This window comes from Phodopus roborovskii, unplaced genomic scaffold, assembly GCF_943737965.1.
Source record: "Phodopus roborovskii unplaced genomic scaffold, PHOROB, whole genome shotgun sequence".
Classification (NCBI taxonomy): domain Eukaryota; kingdom Metazoa; phylum Chordata; class Mammalia; order Rodentia; family Cricetidae; genus Phodopus; species Phodopus roborovskii.
The window spans coordinates 16,150,498-16,162,518 of record NW_026126410.1 but is presented as its reverse complement, the minus strand read 5'-3'; the positions used below and the strand labels follow the sequence as shown (position 1 = coordinate 16,162,518).

Genomic DNA, 12,021 nt, shown 5'->3' with positions numbered 1-12,021 from the left:
CATACTGTTGAGCTTTTTTAAATTGCATTTATTTAGATAAGTCTGTACTGTGGCCAGTTTTCTACTCCATTTTTGCTTAATGGTATTAGCCATAAAAGAGTTCAGGTTCATAGGGCTGAGTTTCTCTATTGAACCATCATTGATTATGGAAATACTGTCTTAAGCAATATGCAGATTAACAACATACTTTTCTTCCGTTACATCTTTCAAGACAGTCACTCACAATTCAGAACGATACAGCGCAAGATGAAGGAAACAAGAAACACAGATGTATATAGTGAAAGTAAAGATGGTTGTTATCTTAGATATAAAAAAGATATTTAAAATACAGTCTGTTCAAGATTTAATTGGTTAAAAATTTAAGATTAAAAAATAAAAGTTCCTATTGTTTTGAGAGTTTAAGGAAAGAAAAAATAAAAAACTGGAAAAATATGTCTTTGTTGTTCTTTCCCCATTCTAAATTACGAGGTATCCAACAGAAACCCCTAGGTCATAGTTTATGTTTCTGTTCTCATCAATGTAAATAGAACACTGGAAAAAGAAGAAGAAAGACATATTAACCAAAAGCTGCAATCACTTTTTAGTTACCCCGTAATACAAATCTGGTTTGGGTCAAACTTTCTGGGGATAAAAATTTAAATTTAGAATCCAGTATGGTAGCTTTTTCCATGTTTGCACAAATCCAATTCCTACTTTAATTCACCAATTAATTAAATGGATTATAAAATTTCTAGAAATGAAATTATGTCTTTATAATACCGACTTAGGGAGTATACTTCTTATTTTAAATATTTAGTTTGAACGTCATTTTCACTTTTTGGTCCTATTATTTCAGCTTCAATTGGGGCTGGCTCCTGTGGGGTTTATTGGCTGACTCTGTCAGGCAGCTGGAGGTGATCGACACTGACAAGATTCAATGACTTTCTCCTCCGCAAAAAGCCCCTGTCAGCTACATAAAGATGGGAGGTTTTCAGCGCACTGTCAAGTGATTGCAGACCCTGACTTCTCAAATATGAGATGGCGACAGTGGCAGCAGCAGCTACTGGTAGTTGTCCCGGACTCCGTAGACAACTTACACAGAAGCTGATTTATGCATCCCTTTCGACAAAGCTTCCTTTGGGCAAGTGAAAGCTGTAGACCTTCACTTGCCTGCATATCTCAGCTCTCTAAGTGTCCCTGCCCGTGCTTGCCCTTGTTCTTATGGTGGTGATGTAAGCCTGAAGGAGGGAGAGGAGCTTCAACATCTGCTGCTCCTGGCTGCTGATTCTCTGAAAGCTCCCCGCTCCCAAGAGACCCGTGCCCGTGTTTGTGATGGTGCTTGTGGTGGTGATGTGCCTCAGAGGGCTCTGCTGTTTTGCCCACAGTAGCTGAGGACACATTTTTACAGAAGTCTTCATCTTCAAGACTCTGAAACAAATTTACAAATCACTTATTAACAATCTCATCGATTTACCATGAACACACGAAAAAATTACTTGTAGAGACAATATGTATGTTATTCCAACAAATTAATTGGGATACAGTTGACTAGTATATTAATGAAAAAGAGCTTGGTCTTGGTTTCAGTGTCTTCATTTTTTAATAAAAGTTTAAAGAAGCCAAACTACTGTATTTCTCTCTGCAAAATCAAAACTAAGTAAATTGTCTGAAAAAATTTAGATTGTAGTGAAGTCAGTCAGTCAAATATGGAATTCTGCTATCAGTAGAGCTACATGTATAGCAGGCATTTACACAAATGCAAAACCAGAAGTAATCCCAAAATATGAAAAATAAAATTTCAATGGCATTAAGTAATTCATGTCAGTTCAAATTTAAGAGCTTTATTTGCAAACCAGTCTTATCTTTAAAATCTGTAACTAAGTCACAGATTTTATGAATATTAAAATGTAAAAGTGGTATAATTAAAATGGCCTGTCAATAAAGTGAATTGATTAAATGACTTGTTGAAAGTTGAGGAAACTTCCTGTAGATCAGGAGAAAGAAAATGTAACTACTAAATAATTTCAGAACATTTGCAAACCTGAATTTAAGTTTTGGCAGTCTTCCCTATTAGGAAAACATTGTTTAAAATTATCTTAAGTGTTAGAGAACAACTTTAGTCAATATTAAACAATTTTTATAAAAATGATTAAAAGTAGTACTTCTCATAACAAGAATAAATATTTTCATGGCTCTTAGGAGATACCAGTAATGAATAGAATACATTTCTTTTTCAAGTAAGTGCAATAATTCAACTTACAGATTGAAGAGGATAGCTTTTTAGCAAATATGGTAGTCCTGGGAACTTGACAAATTAAGTAGGTATCTAGTATCAGTTCCCTAACAGGTAATATAGTTGAGGAGCTTGACTATTACTATGCTCTCAGCATGCCTAGGTTACCTCAGTCATAATATTTTATATGTTGGCTAATTCTTGGAGCACTCATATTCATGCAATAATGTTCATTATTAAGTGACATAGTGATCTACATTGATTTTATTATTTTAAATATGTAGTTATGTTTGCTCTGTGTATACGTGACTTGCCTGCATGTATTGAATACACTGCATCTGTGCCCGGTACTGTATCCCCTGGAACCGGAATTAGAATGGCTCTTAGCTGTGATGTTGGTGCTGAGGATTGATCAAGGTCCTCTGTTCAGTGTTCTTAACCCCTGAGCCATCTCTCAACCCATAATTTGTTTTCTTGTTTGTTCTTAAAGCTTTTACAGATAAAGCAGCAATATGAGTCTTGCAAATAAATATGAGTCTAGCAAAAAGTGTATGTTTAAGATTTTCTTATCTAATTGATGATGAACCACTTATTTAGATATTTAGATAGATTTTTGTTATGTTTTCTCCTTATTCCCCGGTAAAAACAATTGAGAAAATACCAACCGTGAAAGAGCAATTTCCACACTTCTTCTCACAGTAAGCGATCTTAATGGCTTCTTCAACATACGGGAACGTGAGGAAGGAATAAGGCAAGCCAAGGTGATACACAAGACGGCCACATCTAAAAGGCAAATACGATGTTACTACTGTACTCTCTGCCCTGTGACCCTACTCAGGCTAGAGCCTCTTCCATTCTCTTAGTAAATTTCCTTGAGAGGGGTCTATAATTGAGTTCCCAGGCCAGGTTAATATACCAGGTCAAGTTATAGCAAGAGTACTGAGTCTAATTTTAGTATTTTAAAATGTTACAGATGCCATAAAATAGTTTGAAAACAGTGTAAAGATTGTGATTCAGTCCAATACTTTTTTAATTTGCATCTATTCTGCCAAAGACTAACCATGGGAGCTTCTTATAATTACTTGGACAAGACAAATTTCACAGAACCAGAAATCACTGCATAACAAAAACAATGTCGAAGTTTTGGCCAGTATCTACTTTATTAATTTGTAGGTGTAGGAAACAAACCCAAGCCTTATATATCCCATGTAAGTGCTCTGCTAGTGAGCTACATCCCCAACCCCTGATTTCCTGAGATGGATTTTCAATGTGATTCAAATTAGCCTTGAACACACTGTAACATCTAAGCTAGCCTAAAACTCATTAGTTTCTCCTGTCTACTGAATGTCACAAGTACCGGCATAATTATGGGTTAACTAGCTCATTTATCCCAAGAAACATATCTAACATAAAAAAAAATTCAACACAATAAAATAACTAGAATTATAACTATCAAATTATCTATTCTCTAAATTATCTATCCTCTAAAATGATCAGGTTGAAATGTTTATTTTTACTGACATTTTTACCCAAAATATACAGCATTATATTTATACTCTATAATTGACCAAATGAAAAGTTTAGATACCTGGAAGAACAAAGTGTAAAGCTAAAATGATATTTAATGTGAGACATAGTGAGGACCCAGCCCAGGCAGAGACAAAAGAAAGCATGCATCAACTCAGAATGTTTACAGATGACAACAAATGCATTCAAGTTCTCTCAAAGTATGAATATTTTAATTTGATCACAGATTCCAAAATAAATTTATACTGTTCAATCATGCTGAAAACAATTTCCAAGTTAAGAATTGCAAGCATATAGCCATAAAAGTATAAATTAACTTAGACATATACAGGTATGGTCTCCAACATATGATTATTAATTTGCATAGTATTTAGAATTATATCTGTTATGCAAATGGATTCTTTAATTTATTTAACAAAGGGGAAATGTATAGTCCATTTTCTGTAACTACCTATTGGAATGGTGGATTTACATTTAACTAAAAAGCTCATTTCAAAAATATAAAAACCAGCCCAGCTTTGGGCACATGCCTTGCCTTTAATCCCAGCACTAGGGAAACAGAAGCAGGAGGATCTCTGTGAGTTCAAGGCCCGTCTGGTCTACAGAGCAAGTTTCAGGACAGTCTCCAAAGCAATACAGAAAAACCCTGTCTCGACACACACACAAACACACACAAACACACACACACACACACACACACACACACACCTATCAAACCTTCAACAACTTAATTTGAAACTGAGTACTTGACATAAAACAAAGACAACTGCCTTATTTTAAGTCTTTTACTACTAAATACAAATCAGGAAATAAACACATGAAAAAGTTGTAAAAATCTAGAGGAGAAATAACAAGAAAGTCACTTAAGGGGCTGATTATGAAGGCAACATACATAAATGCAAGACTTAGGATTTGGTGAAGACTAGACTAGACTGGTGTAACTGTCTGTTACAGTTACAGTTTTCTGAAGGGCAGATGGCAGCATTGCCTTCACACTTAATCATGTATGTGATGTCATGCAACACAACATAGTTGACACTGGGTAGGGGGCTGAAGGCAGAAGGTAGTATTGTTGGACTGCATCCTCTAGTGCCAGCCTCTCTCACTCTGAGGAGAGTGTGCTCAAAGTTTAAGAAACAGGTTTTAAAAGAATGTAATTGATCCCTCTTTGAATCATTAAATTTAAAATGTTTGTGACTATAAGAGATTTCTGGGCTTGGTGTTCAATTACTGTATTTGAACTTTGTTCTTACTTTAGTTCAGTATGTGGTATTGTGGTCAGAGAAGAGATGAGGTCATTTTGCAGAATGTTCAGCGTGAAAAGAAGGAAAACTAAATCACCCTGAATAATATGAACATGTAAACAGGAAGAACTAAGGAAGAAGAATGAGAGGAGGAGGTGGGGGGGGGGAGAAGAAAGCTGTGGAAAAAAAACAGCAGAGCAGTGTCTGTCAGATGATCAAAACCGGAAGTGTTTCCACTGTGGCATTCAGGGCGACAACCCCTACTGTGAATGATAGAAGGAAATAAATAATTAGTAGGAGTCCTACCTGTCATATATGAGGAAGTCATCTTTGTTTCCATTTAGGAGAGTCCAGACATCTGTTTGGTGTTCTTCTTGTCGGTAAACAGCAATCTGGTCTGACACCTGATTTTTAAGATGTGTGTGCTTTAATTGAGAAGGAGATCCTTGATGGTTAACAACAATGTAAGAGATATTAAAGTATCCTTGGTTCTCTAGTTTTAGCCGCAGGTCTTCCAATCTAAGGGGGAAAAACACAAAAGGAAAGATGGCATTTAGTTTATTTGCTCTGTTTCCTACACTCTATTTTCTGTGAAGCTCTTACTATTTTAACTGACTAATTTTTCTTTGTGTTGTAAGACTGAACGTTTCCCCTTTATTTAAAACTTGAAACTTTTTAATTTTTTTTTTTTTCCCCGTGTAACCCTAACTGTCCTGGAACTCACTGACCAGGCTGGCCTCGAACTCACTGACATCTGTCTGCCTCTGCCTCTCAAGTTCTGGGATTAAAGATGTGCATGACCACTGCGTGGCTTGACACTTCATGCTAAACACTTGCATGAACATGAGCTCCAAATTAGAATATATTTAAATTCACCTTGCAGATACACAGAATGTTATGTAATTAATATTTGGTGGATGACTCAACCAATATTTTTTATTTATGATTGTGAAATAATAAGACCTTCTGTTACAATCCTAGTGTTTAGTGCCTGTGCTGGTAACCTTTCTCTGCTTCTTTTTTAAATAACGTGCTTAAATGTTTATTTATTTAATGTGCCTCAGAGTTTTGCCTGCATATATGTCTGTATGAGGGTGTCAGATTCCCTGAAACAGTTTTGAACTGCCATGTGGGTGCTGGGAATTGAACCTGGGTTCTTTGGAAGAGCAGCCCTTGCTCTTAACTGCTTGGGCCATCATTTCAACCCTTCCTCTGCTTCTTATATTGAAGTATTTGCTCTACTAATAGGACTGAATTTTACATGGGTTAAACTATATTGAGAAGTTACAAAATGTAGAAACACAAAAAGGAAAACATGTTCAAAGCCAGGAATGCCATAGTAAACATTTTGGTAGTATTGTATTTATCCGTGTGTGTGTGTGTGTGTGTGTGTGTGTGTGTGTGTGTGTGTGTTACATATTCATATTTCCTCCTGGTCTTTTCATCAAATTTGTGTTAAACAAACATACTTTTCTCCAAAAACATTATTCAACAATTATATTATTTCTATGTTACTGCATTTTATATGCATTTGTTTGTATTTAATAGCCTTTCCCTAAAGATATCCTAAACCTTAAAAGACCACTTACCTGGATGCCTGCAGAAGGCACAGGTATCAGCTGGCTTGAAGAAGAGCAACCACGGTAACTGTGCCCTCAGAATTTAGCATTGGATTTTGATCACCTATGTTCCAGGCTGGAGGTTGCTTACAAGCAGGGCTATGGCCTTGGCTCTCTGTCCCTCCATAGGAGAAGAGACAGAGAGCCAGGGCAAGCCCTAGGCTTCTCCACATTACCAAGGTTGACCTATAAAACAGAAAATGAACTTTATAGATAGCTTCATCGCCATTGCTATGGATTTCTTTAAACACAGTAGGTACAGTCCTACTTATTAAAACTTAGCCTATGGATTCCTGTCTCGATTTTGTTGTGCTCAGTGTACCATTGCCATGAGCCTCCTTCCACTAAATCTTTCTGTAAAGGGGAAAGTACCAGATAAAAGGAAGAGAAATGATGAATCAATCAGCTAGCTATCTGTAGCACAATACCACAACAAGCCAGGCACTTCTCTAGGAGAAGACACACATTCAGAAACACCTTCCAATTGCAGTGTATAGGCATATACATTCTGCAAACACATCCTGACTTTCATCTGAGATGCACTAAGTTCTGACTGCTCTCTGTCCTCTGTGGATCTAGTAAATGTTAGAAGGGAATTCTGCACAAAACTGTTATGAGCCAGTACAGAAAGAAATGAGGAAGAAAGAACATAGCAATGGAGACTGGGTACCAACAGGAATGTGGCTTATGATGGCCCTTAGCTCTCCTTGCATGAAATCTTCCTGTAAAATGCTGGGCAAAAGGCAAAGAATAAATTATGGCTTCAAGTTCAAACTTTCCACATTTATAAGCATCTTGGGTACAATCAATATTTGTGGCTTGTTAGTGTTTCATGTCTAGTTATATAATACTATAAGATTTGAAGACTACCTGCTTCGATGTCATCACTATACTCATGATAGAGAACTCTTAGCAAGGAGAAACTTTACAAGTCCTTGCACTTGCTCCACCTCAGACTCATTGCTGTTGTTACTCCTGCCTCATGAAGCTCTAGCAACTAGAAAGGACATTTCAGAGGAAAAAATGCCCTGTCACCCAGGAAAGTTAAAACATTAAGTACCTGCACAGAAATAGCCCACAAGCTAGGGCCTCCTCTCTCAGAGATTTTTAAGGTAAATTTAGAGACGTGATGAAAGTGTGCAAAAACCCACACAGCTAACTCAGTCACATTGACAAAAAAAAGAAGTCAGGCGTGGTGACCTACGCCTATAAAAGGCAACACCTAAAACACTGAGGCAAAAGGGTACCTCTGAATTCAAGAATAGTATGACTACGGGGTAAATTCCTGGCCTTTCTGGCATAGAGTGTGAATGTTTATTTCTCACGGTAGTTAATGCTCCCAAATACAAATTTAGCTGGTTACAGTAGCACACCTGAATTTGGGAAGCTGAGGCGGAAGAATCTCATGTTAGAGGCCAGTCTTAGGTATATACTGAGACTGCCCTCTCCAAGAAAAATCTGACTTAAGAGCCTCACTAAACAAAGAAGGGAGCCGTGGGTAAAGGGCAACAGGCCTTTAATCCCAGCATTCAGGAAGCAGAGTTAGGCAGATCTCTATGAGTTCCAGATCAGCCCAGTTTATGTAGTCAGTTCCAAGACAGCCTGGGCTACATATGATACCCTGTCTTGAAAAAACAGACAAAAAAAGATAGAATGAAAGGAGGGAGAGCTGGGTGTAGTGTACACATCTTCATTGTCCGCTCTCAGGAGGCGGAGGCAAATGAATCTCTGTGTGTTCAAGGTCAACTAGGTCTACAAATAGCAAGTTCCAGGCCAGCTAAGATCTGTAAGGCCTGTCCAAAAAAAAAAAAAAAAAAAAAAAAAAAAAAAAAAAAAGACAGAGAAAAAAACATGCGCTTTAATTCTATCTCAGCTATTTGTACTAACACATCTATAATTCTGATATTAATTGACGAGGTGCCTATAGGGTAGTATTTATAGTAATAACGAAATTATTCTTACATTGGTCAGTTACTGGGTTTTGCTAGAACTATAAAGCCCCCCAAAAAGTGCTAATCACATTTATATATGTCAGTTGTGCCTCAGAAGAATGATACTATTACCCTTTTTGCAGCTTGTCTATGACCACACTTGCAATAATGTACAAGAATAGATTCAAATTGGTTCTGCTCAGTGCAAAGTAGGATCTCTCAGGTACATTGATATTTTTTAAACACATCACCTTGCAATAACTATAGCAGCCAGTTTTCCATACGCTTGGGACAGCAAAATGAATGTCCTGACAAGCTGTGCAATTTCTTAATAGGAAGTCTAGCTTGTACATATTTCCGAAACTAAATTCATGTGAGGCTCTGGGTCCAATGTCTAACACACACATCTCAAAAAAACTAAACTAAATTCAGTTGTTACAGAATTTTCATTATGAAGATGGTGCGTAATACTCTGCCATGAAATAGAAGTTTTCAAATGGCTAACATAAATGAGAAAACTATTTCCCTCACCTATATTTTTAGTGAAAAGAATGATCTAGTGGCAAAGGAGAAACTAAAGAGGATGCATTTCCAATTGCAGATTTCCCTGTCATTATAATCAATAGACTGTTCCATGTTGCTTAAAGTTGTTTTGTAGGATAAACTTTGCATTTTAATTTTAACTGTCAGAAACTATATAAAAAGAATGAGGGTAAATACACTTAGATACAGTAACAACTGGATAGTAGTTATAATCTTTTGAGTCTTTCACTCTTGTTCCCATACAGAAATGCATTTGATTATACTTCCACTAAAAGGAATGTTTACTCTTTGTCACATAGCCCCTCCCTCTGAACTTCGATCTGTACTTTAAAACCCCTCACCCACCTAAGGGCTTCAATTCTCTACTTAACTCAGAAACCACCCATGGACCACCTGTGGCACAGCTGGACCTCCTCTAAAAGTGACCATTTCTGCACCGGGGATGGAACCTTGGAACCTGCTCCCTCCCTGATCGTTATTCTGAGGCTGCTCACGATTTCCTGGGACATCTCTACAGTATTGTAGGAGGGGAATATTTTCATCTCTGCCCTTGAAATCCGTGAGCTTTTCCCCTTGTTTGTACTGACTCTATCCTTCAGTGGGAAACACGGGAATTCAATCAGATAATAGTGCCCAGGGAACACCACAATCTCCTGCAGAGAGAAATCGCACAGCTGCCTTCTACTCCCCAGCTTCCCCTGATCACAGCACAGTTAAAGAAAAAAAAAAAAAAAACTAACTGCGATCCCCAGACAATTCACCTACCACACCCAAATTCTTCTTCATTTTTAAAAATATTTTTATGTCTTTCACTAATCTTTATACTAAGCCTATTGTAAAGGGGGGGGGGGATATTTTATCAGTCTCAGAAAACATTTCCCAAACTCTAAAAGAATCAAGTCCTACTTACGCAACCCCTTCGGACTAGTTTGCTTCCTCTCTCTCTTTGCTCTGGCAGGGCAGCTCTCTCCACAAAGCTGGACTGACACTGACATATATATAGGCCCGTTGTTTACTTCACCCTGTGAGGTGCAGTCCAAAGTTCATTGCTCCCTCTTGCAGCAACCTTGCAAGCACAGCAAGCCCCTGAATAGATTCTGATTGCCACAGTTGGGAGAAACAAACAGGCGAGGCCATGCAAGCAGAGGGTCTGATGGGTTTTGACAAGTGCTAACTTAATTTCTGCTTAAATCACCCCATTATCTCAGATTTAATGGTACAATCCAGGGTGGGAGGAAGGGCTAAGGGGAGAGAGGTCCAAGTGGCTCCTTTCCAAGCTACAATAGAGAAAAACATTTTGCTTAGCCAGCAAGTTACGCAGCTGTTTTAAAAGAAGGAAAAAAACATTTCTTTTCTTCCTTTTTCCTTTCGATTAAGGAAGTTCAAGCCTAAAACCCACATTATAAGCTTCTTTAGAGAAGCCACCTGCGGTTGCAGAACTGTGTCCACTGCTGGGCTGTGTTCAACTGGCTTGCAATCTCATGGGGCCTCTGCTCTTTTGTTTTTCCATAATATGATGGAAGAAGAAAGTAGTCTCTAATCTGAAAGGAAACCAGGCCTCATTTAAATACATTTTTAAAAACTGTAGTTATTCTCGTTCTCTCTGTCTCTCTGTCTCTCTGTGTCTCTGTCACTTACACAGACACACACTGAAGACACAATGAAGAGGGAGGGGGACTGGGAACGACACACAGGCAGTGAACACATGCCACAGTGCCAACATGTAGCTCAGAAGATAATTCTGTGGCACTGCTTCTCTCCTTTCTCTTTCAGTGGCTTCTGCTTTAAATAGGTTCTTCTTTATGTGAGTTCCAGGAATCAAATTCAGGCCAGTCTTTCTTGGCTACAGCTCTTACCCTCTGAGCCACTTCCATGGGCCCAAACCACTGGTAATAGTAGTCCTACTCAAAAGCAGACCTATAAAGCCCAACAGAATCTTTTTAACTGTTGCTTTAGGGTTATATGTGTTATATTTTTTATTTATCTTAAGAATTCCGTGCATGTATACAATATGTTTTGATCCAGTCTACCCCTCCCTCCCAGCTTCATGTGGTATCTTGGTTGGTTGGTTGGTTTTGTTTCAGTTTCAACCTACTGAGTCCAGTTAATGGTGTTGATACCTGTACAGATGTGGGGCTATCCATTGGAGTATTAGCAACCTACTAAAAGCCATACCCTTGAAGAAAAACTGGTAGTTATCAGCTACCAGTAGCTCCTCAGCCAGGATGGGAGTTTCCTGAGCCTTCTTCCTTACAGAAGGAAGTGTTAACTGCCTTGATTTTGTGTAGGTAACAACAGTCATTGGGCATTCCTGAAAACAATGGCCATATGGTGTCCAAAAGACAATAATTCACAGCAGTCCTCCCTGGCTCTGGCTATTACAAACTTTCTGCACCTTGGAAGATGTTCCCTGAATCTTGAGGGACTTGACAGAGATATTAATTTAGGGGTGATTCTATGCCTTTGAGCATCTGTGAGTCTCTCTACTACCCTCCCACAACCCACTACAAAAAGAAACTTGTCCAATGAGGGCTGTGAACTGTGCTGATCTTCCCAAAGAGGTTTTAAAGGTTCTAATGTGAAATCTTTACAAAAATAAATATCATACAAATAAATTACTGGTTGGATTTGGGAAAGGTATAGAAATTTAAAAATGAAAGAAGATTCCTACAATGTCGGGAACAGAACAGTTCTTTCTGGTAGCTGCACAATTCGGCATACTTAAGATTGGTTGGGGCAGTGAATGTGTAAGGTCTCCCACCCCCGCCCACTCTATGTCCTGAGTAAAATACACAGAATGATTTGACCACTTTGTGGCCCCAGCCAACTGCTGGATTTTTTGCAGCAAGTTTGAGCTCAAGCCCCCAGGGCCTTAAATGTTCCAAAACATGAATAAAAGTTGTTAAATAAAACACTTAGAAGAACCAAATCTCTAACCTTGAGCC

At 38.1% G+C, this 12,021-nt stretch overlaps 1 protein-coding gene across 1 annotated transcript; it reads right to left on the bottom strand.

Annotated features, from left to right (window-relative positions):
• Positions 1-7: 7 nt before the first annotated feature.
• Selenop (selenoprotein P) lies at positions 8-10,155 on the bottom strand. Its single transcript, XM_051182482.1, has 5 exons — positions 9,987-10,155; positions 6,573-6,788; positions 5,290-5,502; positions 2,878-2,995; positions 8-1,407 (listed from the first exon to the last, which is right to left on the bottom strand). Exons 2-5 carry the CDS (start codon positions 6,773-6,775, stop codon positions 811-813), a joined length of 1,131 nt encoding a protein of 376 aa, XP_051038439.1. The 5' UTR covers positions 6,776-6,788; positions 9,987-10,155; the 3' UTR covers positions 8-810.
• Positions 10,156-12,021: the final 1,866 nt, after the last annotated feature.